General features: G+C 36.8%; 1 protein-coding gene across 1 annotated transcript in view; it reads left to right on the top strand.

Moving 5' to 3' along the window:
* Nucleotides 1-18,403, top strand: part of ldd (lipid droplet defective) — a 77,462-nt gene extending 59,059 nt beyond the window's left edge. The window contains exons 47-70 of the mRNA XM_089711275.1: nt 2,659-2,838; nt 3,567-3,728; nt 3,985-4,096; nt 4,386-4,624; nt 4,908-5,041; nt 5,434-5,569; nt 5,923-6,066; nt 6,309-6,411; nt 6,509-6,654; nt 7,010-7,210; nt 7,658-7,838; nt 8,142-8,254; nt 8,484-8,631; nt 9,158-9,265; nt 9,509-9,660; nt 9,918-10,054; nt 10,488-10,663; nt 14,636-14,777; nt 15,402-15,499; nt 15,792-15,940; nt 16,365-16,544; nt 17,348-17,511; nt 17,789-17,901; nt 18,247-18,403. Of these exons, the coding sequence (XP_089567401.1) occupies nt 2,659-2,838; nt 3,567-3,728; nt 3,985-4,096; nt 4,386-4,624; nt 4,908-5,041; nt 5,434-5,569; nt 5,923-6,066; nt 6,309-6,411; nt 6,509-6,654; nt 7,010-7,210; nt 7,658-7,838; nt 8,142-8,254; nt 8,484-8,631; nt 9,158-9,265; nt 9,509-9,660; nt 9,918-10,054; nt 10,488-10,663; nt 14,636-14,777; nt 15,402-15,499; nt 15,792-15,940; nt 16,365-16,544; nt 17,348-17,511; nt 17,789-17,901; nt 18,247-18,354 (3,526 nt within the window). The 3' untranslated portion in view covers nt 18,355-18,403. The remainder of the gene's footprint in view (nt 1-2,658; nt 2,839-3,566; nt 3,729-3,984; nt 4,097-4,385; nt 4,625-4,907; nt 5,042-5,433; nt 5,570-5,922; nt 6,067-6,308; nt 6,412-6,508; nt 6,655-7,009; nt 7,211-7,657; nt 7,839-8,141; nt 8,255-8,483; nt 8,632-9,157; nt 9,266-9,508; nt 9,661-9,917; nt 10,055-10,487; nt 10,664-14,635; nt 14,778-15,401; nt 15,500-15,791; nt 15,941-16,364; nt 16,545-17,347; nt 17,512-17,788; nt 17,902-18,246) is intronic.
* Nucleotides 18,404-18,636: the final 233 nt, after the last annotated feature.

Genomic DNA, 18,636 nt, shown 5'->3' with positions numbered 1-18,636 from the left:
AAATTGAATTCAATCGCGAGGTGGGATTCGAACCCGCGCCTTTTTGCCAAACCGAGGCAACGCCTAGCCTCTCGACTACCCGTGATGCCTCCAGAGCAATCGAATTTATTCTACTCTTTCAGTTTTTATGTGTCTAAATGGATACCCCACGCCATCTATTGATTCAAATATAATCTCAACCCATTGGTTGACGTCATTACGTATATATACTACCTATAGAATGCGAACAACGAAGAGGGAACAGTAGGCACAGGTGGGAACAACACAACGTGCCCGCCGCGAGTGCGTGTAATCATGGTTGAGTGCTATCGAAGTGCGTTTCTCTGGAGATTTTTTTCATGTTTACGAATAAACATGGTGAAATGTGCAGTTTGATCTTGCAAGAACGATACTTGAAAAAACACAAAATTGAAATCCAGTATCACATTTCATCGGTAAGTCGATTGTTGTACTTATTTTTATGAAAATAAATCTATCATCGCGGGGGTGAAGGGGAAGTAGTAGGCGGACACGCGCAGGCTCGCGCGCGCACCCTTCGCGCGCCTCACTGCCGCCGCTCGCCACGTCATCGTAGTGATGTGACTTGACCAACGCTGTATTCGATAGTTTACTAGAAGAACTATATTTTAACATATTTATTTTACTTTAAAATTAAAACTCTTTTTAATAACTCAGGCCCCGGAATCACAGACACAATAGAAAATCTATTGTGTCGTGGACCGATCGGGCCGTTCGGGGCTCAATGGGTTAAAATGTATTTTAAATAATTATGTGGTGTGTTGTTGATACACTTTCTAATATTATGAATGCGAATGTAATAAAGTGTAAATGTTAAGTATGTAATGTTACAATATATGGACCGCTAAATTGATTTTGAATATAAAAAAATTATTACATAATATTATTTATTATTTCATTTTAAAATATTAATTATTTCTCATTTATAAAACATCATTATTAGTGTTCGATTTATTAAAAAATAGCACTAAACCCGATCTTTTATTTTATTAATTTTAAATATTTAAGAAGTCCATACGTTTTTCTGATATTCCAATTTCCAATTAAACATATTTTTTAATACAAGAAATATTCAAATGGAATAAACACACTTTATTCACTTGGCAAACAATTTTAAAATTACATATAATATAGACTTTATTCATACATTTCTCCTTTAATAACATATTGAAAATAAAATTTAGTTAAGATACATTATGTATCATACATATATATTTACATAACTTATCGACAGCTCGGCACGCAATTGATACCTACCCATCCCTATTTGTCACACACACATTTATATAGTATCTATAGCTCATCTGCCTACGATGCGCACTAAGCAATTTGTGCAATACACGCGCCTCCAGTCAGTCAAGACAATCAATTCACAATAATTCCAAAAGTTTTCAAACTTCGGTCAAGTGAATGGTACATTGGGACGACAATAAATCTCATTTTGCAACCTTGTCCGCAGTCCGGAACATTGTTAAAATTGCAATTAAATTATTTTTTGCTGTATGGTCGTGAAAAAAATTCCAAAAGTTCTGCAAACTTGGGGAAGTTTTCGATATAATATTTCATATCACGTATTAAATTTGCAACCAATCTCAGTGTACGGAACATCTTTTAATATTGAATATTAATGTTTTTTTTTTATTAAACTGAATGAGGTTGCAAATTTGTAAATGCATCAGAATAGATGTTTTCGAAGTTTGCAACCAAGTTCCAAAACTTTTGTAATTATTCCGAGACCACCTTACTCGAAAAAATGACCACGAATTAAAAATAATTATAAATAAACATGTTCCGGTCAACGAAAAAGGTTGCAAATTTATACAACCGTTCGGTATATATTTCCGATATCTGTGTCAAGTTTGCAGAACTTTTGGAATTTTTTTCACGACCATACAGCAAAAAAATAATTTAATTGCAATTTTAATAATGTTCCGGACTGCGGACAAGATTGCAAAATGAGATTTATTGTCGTCCCAATGAACCATTCACTTGACCGAAGTTTGAAAACTTTTGGAATTATTGTTAAATTTTCGATTTCGAATGTCGATTCTGACTGTGTTGTTATTTCAATGATTACAATATTGTATGAAAGGAACGCGGCGTGTATTTAGTTTTATATTATTTGGCTTTATAAATAAGTTTTTTTTCCTAATTTACAAAGCGTTTACAATTTACTAACTCGAGTAAAAGCTTTGTACGAAAATAGTGCGGACGGGCGAGCAAATTTTAATGGATTCCAAAAATAATTAGGTATTTTCACTATTTTGATTATTTAAAAATCTGATGATGCTGTTTTAGTTTCGTGACTGTAATGTGACTCTCTGTTTTATTTCTTGTCAGTATTTTTCGATTCCTCGTTGTTTTGACTTTCGTCTTTCACCTCCAGTTGAAAAATTTATCCTATATATATTTCTTCTGTCTGTGTATTTGTCACTGAACTTATATTATGGCGCGCCCATAAAACACGCGCGTGAACGCGTGACAATTCTGCGCGTGAATGTACCCACTGCGTTTTTGTAGTGTGCCGTCAATGACGGATTTGTCCACGGATGGGTACGGCTCGCGGTGCGTACCCATATATATTTAATGCCTAGCTTTTAGGCATGTAGCAGCTGGACAGATTTTTTTTTTCAATTGTAGCAACATTCTGCTGGGCACAGTGCGCGCTAGCGGCGGCGCTGTGTGCGTGCGGGGTGGTGCACAGCGCGCGGGCGCGTGCCCGCAGCGCGACGTGCTGCACGCGCCGCTCAGCGCGCGCGAGCACCTGCAGCTGTACGCGGGGCTGCTGCGCGGCGCGGGCCCCCCCCACGACGTGGAGAGGTGAGTGTGTGTATACAGCGGCGCGTGCCCGCAGCGCGACGTGCTGCACGCGCCGCTCAGCGCGCGCGAGCACCTGCAGCTGTACGCGGGGCTGCTGCGCGGTGCGGGCCCCCCCCACGACGTGGAGAGGTGAGTGTGTGTATACAGCGGCGCGTGCCCGCAGCGCGACGTGCTGCACGCGCCGCTCAGCGCGCGCGAGCACCTGCAGCTGTACGCGGGGCTGCTGCGCGGCGCGGGCCCCCCCCACGACGTGGAGAGGTGAGTGTGTGTATACAGCGGCGCGTGCCCGCAGCGCGACGTGCTGCACGCGCCGCTCAGCGCGCGCGAGCACCTGCAGCTGTACGCGGGGCTGCTGCGCGGCGCGGGCCCCCCCCACGACGTGAAGAGGTGAGTGTGTGTACAGTGAATTTAAAAAAAAAAAGGTAAAAAAAAGTTTTCTCTTTCAATTTACTCGTCTGAAAGTTTTTGCAATTTTAGCAATTTCAAAATTTTATAACGATAATTTTCGGTTTAACCAAATACAGAATCAACAAATATTGAAACTCAATATCACCATGTCTTATTACTTCCAATTCACCATAGCAATTTGTCCTAAAACAATGACTTAGCAAAAAATGTCGTCCAATTTTCAATTTAATTTAAAAATTGCCCAGACTCATTACAAAAAGTAAAAAATTCATACTAAAAATAACAAAAAACCCCTTCTAAACTTCTACCCTTACCCCCAGCCTGCTCTCCGTACTATCCCTGGGCGCAATAAGCGACGAGCCCGCCTCCCGTCTGTCGGGCGGCACGCGGCGGCGCCTGTGCGTCGCGCTGGCCTTCCTCGGTGACCCGCCGCTTGTGACGCTGGATGAGCCTACTTCAGGGGTGGATCCGCATGCTAGGAGGTATGTGGTTTGTTTTATATTTAGTGTTATAGAGTTCAAATGATTTATAAATGAGGATCAAAGAAAGGAAATAATTTGGTCACGAGGTGACATTCTTTCGATTTTGTTATTGTTGTTTACCTGCCAAAAAAATGTACAGTGAATGGTATTAGTTATTACAAGTTATTGATTACTAACTAAAAATATAAAAAAAAACTCTTGCCGATATTTATTTCACCTAGTAGAATAAAATCTATTTTTTTTTAACAATGAACAGAGAAATCTGGTCAATGATATTGAAGCTTCGAGAGAACAGAACTATTCTGCTCACAACTCACCATTTGGACGAAGCCGAGCTGCTGAGTGACCAGATCGTCATTATGCACAAGGTATTATATTAATCTTATAGTTTTCTTATTTCTACACAGATTATTAAATATTTGATATGGAGATTGGAGATATTAAAATTCCACATTTAAATTGTCCTGATGTCATTCAGAATTTATGATACTTCACTAATTTCATTGTTATCCTTTAACTGCTAACTAAATTGAAAAACCAAGAGTTAAATAACTAATGAATAATAAAAAAGTAAGCGATTTAACTGTCTCCTTAAACAAATTGTTTAAAGAATATCTGGATTACTTCTTCTCTCTACATTACCAATACTTGTCACAGGGCCAGATCCACACAACAGGAACGCCAATAGAAATAAAGCGTAGCCTTGGCTCTGGATACAAACTATCCGTACAATTCGAGCCACTTCCACAAAAGGAAGACGAAGACATAGAAGAGAAGACGAAGAAAGTTCTAGAAATTACCAGAAGTGTGGCGAAGAATGCAAGTTTGGTTGATGTGTGTGGGGCTGATGTGGAGGTCAATGTGCCCTTCTATGATGAACATGGAGTTAATAATGAGTGAGTTTGTTTATCTAATGATTTAAAAAATAAAATGTTGGGATTGATAGATTCGATTATTCTCTCAGTGACAATTTGTTGACAAGGAAATTACTAGGATTCTTAAATAATCTTAACATTAGCCTTTGATATTTTGTGTCCAGTACATGCCTGATTGCTATCATTCCAATGATTGTTACTTAAATTAATCTTTTTTTTTTAATCCCACTTATTTCTTACTCTAACTTATATATAATTACTGACCATTGTCTTCTGTAAATGCATTCTTTTTTATTTTTTCCAGTTTTGTAGCCCTGTGCAATAATCTAGAGCAGAATCAGGAATCGCTGGGCTACCGTAACTACAGTATGGAGTGCACCAGCCTTGAGCAAGTGTTCTTCAACATCTGCTCACAGCAGGATAATAGCATCGAAAGTGGTAAGCTGTTTTTGATTGCATTAAATTATTAAATTTGATTGAAATAGGTAGCTGATCGTTTGGTAAAAAGGTTTTTAAAAAATGAGAACGAGTAGGCCGGAGATCCTTCCATTTTCACTGGAGGAAATTTACTTTTTCTTTCTCCATAGTTTGTTTTGGATTAATTATTGGACACATATTATTTGACTTATATTATAAAAGTGAAAATTTGAGGACGGATATATCGAAAAAATATCTTATTATGTTTTGAATTATGTTTTTCTGTGAAGTATGGAGGGTATAAATGATTAAGCCAAGCAGTTTCACGCCTACTCGTTGTTCTTATTTTTGAAATATATATTTATTTCTAATTTAAAATTAAGTTGTGATCAAAAACTCTCAATCCATCACAGACACAGCATCTAAAAGCACATCATCAGCGAGCTCTCGCACGGAGCGTGTGCACGTGCCACTCAGCGCGGGACCTTCCAAATTACAGCAGTTACGTGCGCTTGCGCATAAGCGACTACTGCACTATACACGCAACAGGTGACTATGTTACAAGATGGGTAATATTAATTGCTAATGAAAAAAAAATATTGCCAAAACACTGAATATAAATTGGCAAATTTATTTTCTTTCTTGTGGATATTCGTATGGATATTGAATAAAGATAAAATCTCGAAAAAAAGATAAAACATGGTGGTTTTATTGTTAAGAATTTTGACAAAATCGTGACACACGCATAAAGTTTTTTTTTTCTTTATTTGGTGCCCATTTAAAATGTAGTAGAGTCTTGTAGACTGCAAGATACAATTCTTACAACCATGTTGAAATCTTAAATATTAGTAACAACTACCCCACGTAAACTTAACGAAACCATAAATAATATTTTTTTCCAGAATGCTGCTTTTCCTGCTCATAATCCTGCCATCTCTGTTTGTGACGATAGCCATGGGTTTCGCCACCATCCGTCCTCCAGCCAATGATGAAATCTCACTTAAATTGAACAGACATCTGTATGAAGAATCTACTGATTATTTAATGTAAGTTTTGAAACAATATTCTTTTTATAAAATCTATCATATTTATCTTTAGTAACAGTCCTGAATCTGAAACATATTTCTACCGTATGATGAATGTATAAGTGTGGTAAAATGACCAAACTATCTCCAACTAACTAATTAACAATAAGAGTTTTAAATTCTGTGCACTATTCCAAACAAGGTACCTTATGTACCTTATAACAAATAATACACTAAATAAAAAAATATTATAATAATTGCAGACCTCAACCATCAATATATTCTCCAGATGTAGACCCAGGGCTCGCTAAACGGGTATTGGACATCTTAAGATCTCAGGAGCAAGCTAGAAATTGGACCAGCCAGGTAATAACAAAATTTTGTTTTTGTAATTATAATAAGAAATATATAAATGAATACCCGTATGAGATATTAAATATTCTATAAATGATATTTTATCCAGGATTCCCTTACCTGCAAGTGTGTGAACGCAACGCAACAATGTGATGTTCCTAACAAAGTGGATCGACCAAAAATGATGTTGTTACCTGACGCAGAAACTTTGAACAAGTGGATTGTTACCAGTCAGCCAGTCTATATCGAAAAGCGGTAAGATTTCTTATAAATAAATTTGTACTTTTACTCCCTCTGCAAGTAGTCTTGAATTTATTGAAGATTTTATAGACACTATCTGAAATAAATTTAATATATTGAAAATTATTTTATATTCTCTTTGCGTAAACACGCAGTCAGTTTTAGAACTAACTATTTATAAATGAAACATGATATTGACATTTTTAAATCGGATTTTCTTTCGATCCAAATCCTGCACGATAAAAATGCAGTCAATTTCCTTTGTATCAAAAGGAAAATTCAGAAGAGAAGAATCAGAAGGAAAATAATCTCATTTACTAATTTTCTACTTGATGATTAATTTTACCATTAATACAACAAAAACTTCCAGCTACGGAGGCTACTCCTCATCCCTTAGCAACAACATAACCAACCTGGTAGCGTGGTACAACAACAAGGGTCACCACGCACTACCCTCCTATCTCAACGAACTGAACAACGCGTTGCGCAGGGCTGTGGGGGGAGGGGGGAGGGTCACCCTGTACACACACCCCTTGAAGATATCGCACGAACAGATTAATAAGGATAATGTGTGAGTGCACCTTTTAATTTGGAGTGAATGTTTTCTGTTTTTTTTAGAGTTCCTGGAGGGGTCTCATTTTACGCTTTCCAAAGCGTAAAATGAGACCCTATTATTAAGCCTCCGCTGTCTAGCTAGAAAGCTGTCACAAATGATGTATTTCCCTTCGTGCGCGAGTTCGACTCAAACTTTCCCGTTTTTTTGTAATTTTAGTAATGGAGCTTTGTCATGTGAACGGTACAAATTAATGTTTGTTTTTTTTTCTATTTATAAAGCGGTACCAACGGTATATTAATTTTTGTCTGTTTTTTGTTAGTTTCTTCCAATAACGTGACATCGAAGTTAGATTGAAAATTTTCTATCTATTCTCTAAATCGAATCTAAAATATTCTAATTTTATCAGGCATTATTACTTATGAATAACTTTTCATATTATCAACCTTATTCCCTTGTATTAAGGTACCAGCACATAGCCGACGCAGGGATATCAGCGATGCTAGTAGTGGGCTACAGCCTCGTGAGCGCTGGGGCCGCCCTCTACCTGGTAGCGGAGCGATGCGACAAGCAGAAGCGTTTGCAGCTGCTGTGCGGCGTGTCGCCCGTGCTGTACTGGACCACTGCCCTTATCTGTGATATGCTGGTGGGTGATAATAGTGTTTGTTTGTTTTTTAGTTATAAAACAATCAACAGAACAACGAACAATACTTCTTAAAATTTTATTTTAACAAAAAAACTAATTCGCTCTCAAATTGTCTTAACCGGGCAGATTTTAAATAGACTAACCAGAAGGCACTTGCTTACAAAAATAAAGTTATACTTAAAATAAAGAAGAGGTAACAACACAAAAAAAATCAGTCGAAATAAGAACTCCTTTTTTTGTAATCGGATGAAAACACAGTACAAAATTTTTGGACCTAATTATAACCACAATCTTTTTCAACAGGTAATAGTGATAAACATGGCGATCACAGTGGTCATCCTGAAGGTGTTCAACTTCCCAGTATTCGTAGCGCGGAACAACTTGCCTGCCATTTGTCTACTTATCTTCTTGTATGGGTGAGTCATATAAATCTTAAAAATATCTATAATAAACTTTAGATTCCAACTAGAAGGACCATTTTTTATCTATGTTTATTCATTATCTAAAAAATGTAGACCTAAAAATTATGTTAAATCTATTTCTTAAATCATTATTATGCTGTTATATTACCTGGATATATAAAAATTTGTATTCTTACTATTTTTTGATAAACGGCCTATAAAAATAAAATATTACCATCTTCAGTTTCGGTTGCGCGGGCGTGGTGCACGTGCTAGAGAAAGCGTTCAGTTCGGCGAGTCTGGCCAACATGGCGCTGTTCTGCGGCAACACGTTCGCGGCGCTCGCCGGCATCGCTATACTCCTCGTGCTCGATATTATATCCGATTCTGATGTGAGTATGGGACCTTTCATAAGTAGAGTAGGATAACTCCTGGTCGCGGAAGAATTCTAACAAATACCCGCGGCCCCATCATTAAAGCGGCTCGACGGAACACAGTGGGGTTTTAGTCAGTAAGAATCCGAAATAACCCACGGCTCCTTCCCCGGGGGCCGTGGGTATCTTTGGAAGATTTCCCCACTATAAAAAAAAGGGTAGGATAACTCCTAGGTTGGATCTTTAGTGAATACTTTAAAACACAGAAAGCTTTTGAACCATTTCCTTAGCACCTTAGTTATCAGTTATGAACTAGCCATTCAGACAATTAACTTGATAAAAAGTATAAAATAATACATGGGCAAGATAAAGAAGAAGAGAAGGCAACTTAGTGTTCGCAACAGACTGCTGCAAAACGTCCTTAAGTTTCAGTCCTGGGTTGTTATTATAATTTGATTGTCCTAGAACATGCTACAAAGAAACCTTTTCCAATTTCACAAATAAATACACCCCAGTTCTATGCTAAGAAACTAAAAATTTTCAGGCGACAGACCACGCCCGCTGGGTGCTTCACAAAGTGCTGATGCTGATCCCGCAGTTCGTCTTCGCGGATGGACTGCTGGAAATTGCCAAGAATACTATTCAAGCACAGGTTAGTGTAGATTTTATATTATATTTCAAGTATAGTTTGAACTTTTATTGGTTTCTATTGCAAATTAATCATAGTAACGATTGAAAAAAAATCCTACCGAGTGGGTGGTATTTGTTGCCCATGAAATTTTCCATCCAGTAAATTTTCTTTATTAAACATATTTTCTCTATAAATTGAATCTTCTCCTTAACATAATGACGAAAAAATCGATATCTTTAAATATCAATCCTTTTTGTCCCATAGGTGTTAGGCCAGTTCGGTATGGACACATACCGCGACCCCCTCAGTGGCACAGTGGTGCGCTACCACTACATTTCGCTGGTGGCAGTGGGTTCGGTTCTCTTCCTGCTCAACCTGGCTATAGAGTACCACTGTTTCGATGATATGTTTAACTGGTAAATGTTATCGATTATAATTATTTTTTTTAACAATTAGATGTTGGACGTATTTTTTGTTGGCTTTTAGAAGTGATAATAAATATTTTTTTTGAAATTACGTCCTATAACTCAAAACAAGCTAGCAAGCAATAAACACAATCTCAATTCACACAGTCCTAAAAGAGAAAAAAAACACGTGTCAGAAGTGAAACTTGTGACGAATAAACAAACGAAGTGTTTTATTCAACATAATGAATTTTTGACAATATTCACAGGATATACTCCCGCAAGGCAATAAGCAAGAAGCTCAGCAAACACGTGCACACGGACCCCGATGTAGCGCGGGAAGAGCGCCGCGTGTCGGCGGCTGCTGCACCGCTGCGCTTGCGCACCATTGGCAATATTAATGCGGGTAGGTTTAGTGGTGGATTGAAATGAGAATGGAAAGGCATTTTTGATAGATTTTTTGTTTTTACAATTATTTGTGTCCCAGCCATTTTACACAATAATTATATTTTAACCCATTGGGCCCCGAACGGCCCGATCGGTCCACGACACAATAGATTTTCTATTGTGTTTGTGGTTCCGGGGCCTGAGTTATTACAGATGAACAGTAATTTATGGTATAATTATATTGCCGTTCTATCGCCGTTATTAGAAAAAATAAGGTCTTGTTAGTCATTAATCATTATATCAAAATATTATGTTAATTTTTTTTATAGGAATAAATAAAAATCATGATGTTAATATTTAATGGTTCAAAATGCTCTTGTTACATTGCAATCTGTAACAAGTGCATTTTAAACCATTATCACAGCACACATAACGAATATCCTCATTTCCAGGTTTCATAGACTCAGAAGAACTAAAGAGCCACTCGCTAAAGCGCGTGGAGTCCAACTCAACCGTGGCTGACACTCATGACGGGATCTCTCTGTGGCACGCGAGCCGCGTGTTCGCGGGCGCGCGTGGGCCAAAACTGGCTGTTGATGATCTTACGCTAGGGGTGCCGCTTGCGCAGGTTTGTTGTGTTGAAATTTATTTCGGAAAGGGTGGGGGGGAAGAATTTAACTTGACTGTATTTGTATATTGAGTGTCCGAGGAAAATTTTAGTTAGACAAAAAATAATTTGTTTTTTTCGAAATTTCGCGATTTAAAAACACACTAGCGTCATCGGTTATCGAATGATGGAACTAAACTATATACTATGAAACTAACGGCTAAGACCACAGAACAGTAAAACAAATAGAAGTGTGATGTGGGCGTGGCCCACGTGTCACTAGTAAGGTAAGATCACCTAACTTGCTCTCAGTTGTGCGCAGAAAAATATTCGAGTCGGTTGTCAGCTGTCAAACCTTTTTCCATATTTATTCATTAATTGTCCGTATTTATGCAAAATGGAACCACTCGACAAATTTCGTTTTTTACTTTTATTGAAGAATACTCATTCAAAAGTGGTCTAAATTCTTATACAAACAAGAACCACATGATTTTTACGTTGGAAACAAGGTATACTAAAAGCAGAAAGGAACCACCAGCAACAACGAATAATACCATATTAAGCAAAACCGAACCACAGCACCACGGGACTGCTTTGTTCAAACAAATAAACGATATTACTATCATGTCATTTTATACAAAACAGATCCACACCTACTTGGTTTAAACAACGTATTTCATTACTTAAATAGCTCAAAGTGCAAAACTCCAATTTTTTAAGTAAAACGTCGAACATCTATCAATATAGGTGACATTCAGCGAAGTAGTTCGAATACGTGACGGTGTTTTTTTCCTCCGCGAAGTAAGTTCTATTGTTTTTGTTAATTACCTTTAAAATTAAATGTGAAAATGTTTAGTAATAAATAAATAAGCAAGCAATGGGTAAGAAAAGCATTGGAGACGAACACCGAAGATAATAATGAAGATACAACGGGTAAGTAGTTTTATTTAATGCATTTAAGTACTTATTGAATCTGAGATGCAGGTACGCTTTATCCACTTTTGATTCATTCCCGATTGTGGTGTGATTTTAAGAAGATAGTTCATTAAGTAAGTACAAGAGGAATCCTCTGTGGATTTACGTATTTTAACGACAATGTCGTTGTTCACGAAGGCACGGCGAGTCGAATTAAGAGTCATTTTGTTACGATTCATCTGTCATTGTGAGATGAAACTACTAAAGTCTAAACCCTGTTTTAAAAATAACTGTCGATGATCTAGGTACCTACCTACTATTTTGGTAAAATACGTTTAGATTCAGATTCAGTACAGTACATTCAGCCACATCATTCAGCGCATATAATTATTATTTGTTTGATTTTAAAACTCGCGCGGCTACTGTTTTGACCGGAACAAGGCCCTAGCCTGCGAAATTCAAAATTTTAACAAGTTTATTTAATTTTTTGCTAGGGTTGCCACTGTTGCGTATGATTTTTAGGGTTCCATACCCAAAGGGTAAAACGAGACCCTATTATTAAGACTCCGCTGTCCGTCTGTCTAGTGTCTATCCCTCTGTCTCATGAACCGTGACAGTTAGACAGTCGAAATTTCATATTATGTATTTCTGATGCCGCTGTAACAACAAATACTAAAAAAAGCAATAGCAAATGCAATAGCTTAATAAATATTTAAGAAGCTCCCATACAATAAGCCGTGATTTTTTTGCCGTTTTTATAGATAATGGTACGGAACTCTTCGTTGCGCGAGTCCGACTCGCACTTAGCCAGTTTTTTGTACATGGCGCATGTACATACAACATATTCATAGACACGGCTTTATAAGAACTAATAATATTTTGCTGTCGCCATATACCTACCTACGTATAAAAGCCACGCGGCTTTATTGTTTTGATTGAAAGCTTTTTTCTTTTTATTACAGAAGATAACGAAGAACCTTATACGTCGCTGCTTCTGGAGAAGCTTTCTTCACCTTCTAGCGATATTCAGTCCATATTACATCTCATTCCACAAGATGCACAGTTTTTATAACGGTCTCATTAGTGATGATGCAATAGAAGACCACATAGATGGACTAGACATGGTGGATTTCGAAATCCAATTTGATGATAACGTCGAATAAACGTCCTATATAAGTATTATTTTATATATTTTATTAATTAAAGCTTTAATTACGATATTATAAATACATAGTTTCATTTATATCATTAAATCCCTGGGAAGTGGTTCCTTTTTGTATAAGAGAAAACCTATCAATTGATAAATGTTAAAAGGAACCACATGCACATTTTCTTAATTATCTAGAAAGTTTAAGAATATTCAGTGCAAATTTATATACACATACTTAAATAAGTAATTTATCAATGAATTTAAATAAAATAAATTTTAATTTTACTTCATCTAACAGAGCTGCAAATGTTTTTGTAAATCCTTTGATATCTCAGAAGTGCGTTTTTGCTGGGTGGTTCCTTTTTGCTTAAATACGGACAATTATGACGTGTTGTTCGGTATTAGAGTACAAAAATGATAGCAGACGAAATAATATCAGCAATGGAGGCATTTCATACCATCCGTAAGTCTTATTTTTATTTATTTTACATATATTTTATGTTATAACTTCGCTTGTCGTATTTTGTCAAAATTGCAAAATATCTAGTCAAAATGAACCTTAATCCATAAGAAATTAGTACTATTATAGATTGAACAGCAAACAAGACTTTCTGGAATATTATTGCAATAAACAAACGAATGTCGGTTTAGCGATGCTTGTGGCGCATATCGACAGTATCGATACTTTAGAAAAGACAAACATTATAAATATTCAATTTTATTTTATTTTTCCTTAGCTTTCATTTGTCCAATTTATTTATAGATTTCCCAAAGAGGCTTATTTAAAAGAGAAATGGATAAATGCAACGTGACGAGTTAACTGGATGCCGAACAGCACTAAGCAGTCTAACAAAGGCCACCAATACATCAAACCTACGGCAGTTCCAAGATTTAAAATAATGCATATTTTCTGTTTGTATTTTGTAAATATAGATTAATACTATTCTATTCCGTTTTTATTTAATAATAATAATATAAAAAGACGTACTTAGTAGTAATAAACATACTCCAAAATGTGACACATTATACTATACTCATATAATAGAAAGAAAAAAAAAATACACAAAAAATATTTATTTGTGAATTATCGATAACAAGGCTGACATCCCTCAGGGCATAGCATCAGATAAATATCAAGTTAATGTCATTAATGTTGAGTGACACAAATTTCAACATTATCTCTATGTGTTGAGGTTCAAAGTTTTATCTATCGAAAACTAACGCCCTCTGTTGTGGAGTAGCTGAATGTTTTCGAATTTGGAATTTCTGAGTAATGAGAAACAAAACAGCTTATATACCTAGGGATGTTATACTAAAATAAACCGTAACTTGGTGCGTTAGGGTACATATTGAAATGCTGAATTTATAACCTAAGTCAGTTTTTACTCAAATTAAGCTGTCCAATCAAAGGCATAGTTTACTTGTAGTGTACTGTATAACTATCGGTTTAATTGTGTGGGTTTGGCGACACTGGTTTTCATACTAATTATGACATTATAGCACTTCTATATGTTTTTACTGTTCTGTGGTTTAGACACTTGTCCTTAACTGTTTTAATCTTTTATCATAACGCACTTCTACTTCTGCCCTTTTCGGAAACCAGACGGATCGCTACTGTCTGCTATTTTTTTTTTTATAAATTTAATTTTCAACTAAATTGAAAGTACATAAATTTAGGTCTTTTTTGACGTGACAACGTCTTATAATTCGATAGAGCCGGCTGCACGCACGAAAAAACATGTCTCATGCGTTGTTACCTCGCTCTGAGTTCCATGTAAGGCTTGAAGTGCGAGCGAGAGCGCGGAACGAGTGATAAAGAAGCATAATCGGACGTTGTCACGTTCAGCTATCATCAGTAAACCGACTTTACAGACAACCAATTTTTTTTTTATTCTGAAAATCAAACTTAATAATATTTTGTCCGTCAGTGCACAGCGCTGCTCGGGCAAAACGGCGCGGGCAAGTCGAGCACGTTCGCGCTGCTGACGGGCGAGCTGCGCGCCTCGCGCGGGCACGTGCTGCTCGCCGACCGACCTGCCAGCCGCGAGCAGCTCTCCAAGGGGGATATTAGTGAGTGTGTTTGTGTGTCTGTCCCCCAGTACGGAACAAGCCCAGCACGTTCGGGATACGGACGGCGAGCTGTAGGGCTATCTAACACTGAAAAAATTTTTCATATTGAACCAGTACTTTCTGAGATTAGCGCGTTCAATCAAACAAATTTTCAGCTTTATAATATTAGTATAGATAGTGTATATACAGGGTGTCCCACCATCGACGTATTAAGCTTAAAGGGATATTTAGTGTTGCATTCGCTGAATACGTAAAAAATTTTTATATTTTTTGAGTATTTTTAAAAAAAATACTCAACAAATTCCTGGTTCATTTTTTTTAAGTTGCTGAATTTAAAACTCTATCATCTATGTGTACACCCCTAACGGGCAAACCGCTTGATTTTGCCACCCGCATGCGTGCTTACGTTTAAGATTATGTATAGTCATAATGCCCACATTAACAGAGAGGTACATACCGGCTGCGCAAAGATAAGGATGAAAACAAGAGTTTAAAGATAGATTTAATAAAAAAATCCGACGTAGTTTTGTTGTTTAAATATTTTTTCTTAATCAGTATATGCAGAACTATAAGTCCCTTTCAGCTTAGTAATACTTCAGTATTATAAATTCATACAATTTCCAGGCTACTGCCCGCAACAAGACGCGTTGGACATGCTGCTGACGGTGCAAGAGACGTTGAGATTCTACAGCCAGTTACGGGGACTCGCTCAGCAGGATGAGGTTAGATTTCCTTTTTTTAATTTAAGTTTGATAATTATTGATAGGTCTCATTTAATGCTTATTGACCCATTTTTACAATTTACGACACTTAAACATTTTTTTATAGTATCTTCGTTTTATATCATTTGCAATCTGTAATGTTCAAAAGATTGTATACCTTTTTATTTAATGCAATAATGTTATATTCTTATAAACAATGAAAAAGGAGTATTTAGCCTTTTATCTTTGGTACAACACAATACAATATGAACTACACAAACAATAAACATACATTTAACTTGTCCTTTTACAGGTGATCACCCGCACAATGGAGCAATTCTCACTAAGCAAGTACGCAGCAGTGCGGTGCGGTGCGCTCAGCGGCGGGAATAAACGCAAGGTGTGCGCTGCTGTTGCGTTCATGGGTACCAACCCAGTTGTACTATTGGATGAGCCAACTAGGTGTGTATATTTCTTTTTATTTATACGGTTTATTGCTTGCACATTAAAGTTATTAAAATCATTTTTTTTTAACTCAGATGCAAACTTCACAACATTCTTGCCAACTTGACATCGTTTATTAACAAATTTACACTTAGATTTTGTCCTAACTTAACATTTATTTTCTTTACCAATCTGACATTAATTATTTTCTTTGCCAACTTGACATTTAGTTCCTTTGCCAACGTGACATTTAATTTCTCTACCAATTTGACATTTAATTTCTCTGCCAACTTGACATTTAGGTTCTTTACTAACTTGACATTTAGTTTCTTTACCAACTTGACATTAATTAGCTTCTTTACCAACTTGACATTAATTAGCATCTTTACTAACTTGACATATAATTCGTTGCCAACTTGACATAACACACAAATCTCCCCAGCGGCATGGACCCATCCTCCCGCGGGCGCGTTGGTGCCGCGTGCGCACGCGCAGCAGGCGCGGGCCGCGCGGTGGTGCTGTCCACACACGCGCTGCACGACGCGCGCGCCGCCCGCCGCGTGGCGCTGCTGCGGGACGCGCGCCTGCACGCGCTCGCCTCGCTCGGGAACAGCCTCGCCAGGTGAGTGCGGGGAAACAGACACAAAACATAACAAAAAAAGACGGGTTGCACTCCGGGAGTGCCGGCAGAAGTGAAAACTTGATTATTAACGTTTAGCATATTTGATATCCATCCGTCTTACGCTTTTTCGATCAGGTTACGTGTCCTGACGCGAGTTTAAGATTTTATACCCAACGCCGCTAAAGAAGTTTTCACTTCAAAAACACTGAAATTCGAAAAAATCGTAATTCTACCTTAGAATTCGAAATTCTTACGTCTGCAGCAGCATTTGTTCATTTCGTCAACTGTTTGTATTTTGACTATTTGGATAGACAAAAAAAATAATTTTAAGTTTAGAGAAATTTATTCTTGTTATACCATCTGAAATCAAAACTAATTCACACATAACATAGTGGAAAATAAGATAAATCATTAATGAACAACAGGAATAAAAATGGACCTACAATAGATCCCTGTGAAACACCAATGTTAATCGACGCACTGTAAGTTATTTTTCCATTAAAAATAAATTTTATATTAAATATTGTACAGTGCAATATAGTACTCTAAAAGTATGAAAGTAGATTATTCTAAACTAAATAGATTGAATTCCATAGAAATTAGGATAACTCAATAGATTGGTAAGTTTTACTAAGTCAAATGCTTTATAGAAGTCAAATTTTTGGTTAACGTTTTTTAAGTTTAGTATGTGTGCTTGACAAAAGCAGTAAGCATATATGGTCAAGCGCATTAAACTTTACTTATCACACCTGGAATTTTTATACTTATTTTGTAAATAAGTAAATTTAACGCATTATCTCTAGGTTCGGTGGTGGTTACGTGGTATGTGCGCGTGTGAGCACGGACGGTTCAAACGCGGCAGGTGAACGCGGCGTGTGGACGCGCGTGCGTGAGCGCATCCCGCATGCCACGTTAACTGTTTCGCACCAAGCTGCTCTGCACTTTATCGTGCCTAGTGTTGCCAACAGTACGTAGTTAAAATATTAAAATTCTAATATATTTTATGTTTTAGAATTATTACTATTAAATATTACCCGATTTTCAAATTGAAATTAATTGTACCATCAATGTAATGTGTTGCACAAACATCTCTCTCTCATCTCCGGTAATATTTTTCAAAAACAATGTATGGTAATGTATTTCCACTTAAATCATACTTCTCTGACTCTTATTCGCCGATTTTGTTCAGGCATCAAACAATATTGTTATTTCACGCAAATTAATCTTAACAATTTCTACACTAGTTGACGGCAAGCAAGTCCGCACATGCGTGGGCGACGCGTTCCGCTGGCTCACCACACTACAGCGGGAGGGACTGCTTGAAGACTTTACTATCAATACTACCTCGCTTGAACAGGTAATAAACTAGATAAATTGTAAATTAAACTTCTATTTCAAAAAATGCCCTTAAAGATTCTATGTCTAGACTCTAGTGTCCTGTAGTGGAATGGGTGGGCAAAGTATTTTCATCGCTTTCATTATAAACTGAACAATTAATGTCAGACAATTTGTCTACTTCTGAACTTAAAACTTCGGAATTCTTATATTCAGGATTATCTGAGCATTTTGAGCATTAACATTTTAAGGATAACTGTCAGCACCATAATATATCGCTTCGTATTCCATAGAACATAACAATCTAATCGTATTCTTACAATTTGAATATTTATTTGAACTAAATACTATTTATATCTATTTCCAGATGTTCCTCCACTGCAGCGGGCAGTCCACCTCACTAGTAGACCCTCCATCTCAAAACGGTTTCTACCCCCAAGATAGTGAAGACCTCAGTACTGTCACTTCACTATAATACTAGCCTTAGGATTCCTAGGTCATATGAGATATTTCTATGGGCCAAATATCGCTCTATATATTCTTATAGTAAAAATTAAAATGGTCGACATTTTTCAGAGCTCAAGAAAAGTTAAAACTACTTGTAAAACTCAAACGTGACTTAATTTTAAGTCTGAAAGGAACTTACACACCTTAAAATTATGTGACGTTTGAGTTTATTGAAACTTAGATATAGATAGGAACAAATTAGACAGTTAATTTATGTAAAAATTGTTAGAACTGTATGTTATGGAATGTT

Source organism: Colias philodice, chromosome 26 (genome assembly GCF_061535455.1).
Source record: "Colias philodice isolate Cphi_HAF_F1 chromosome 26, ilColPhil1 Martin Lab GWU primary, whole genome shotgun sequence".
NCBI classification, from domain to species: domain Eukaryota; kingdom Metazoa; phylum Arthropoda; class Insecta; order Lepidoptera; family Pieridae; genus Colias; species Colias philodice.
The sequence above is the reverse complement of the archived record's forward strand: the minus strand, read 5'-3'. Positions and strand labels throughout refer to the sequence as shown.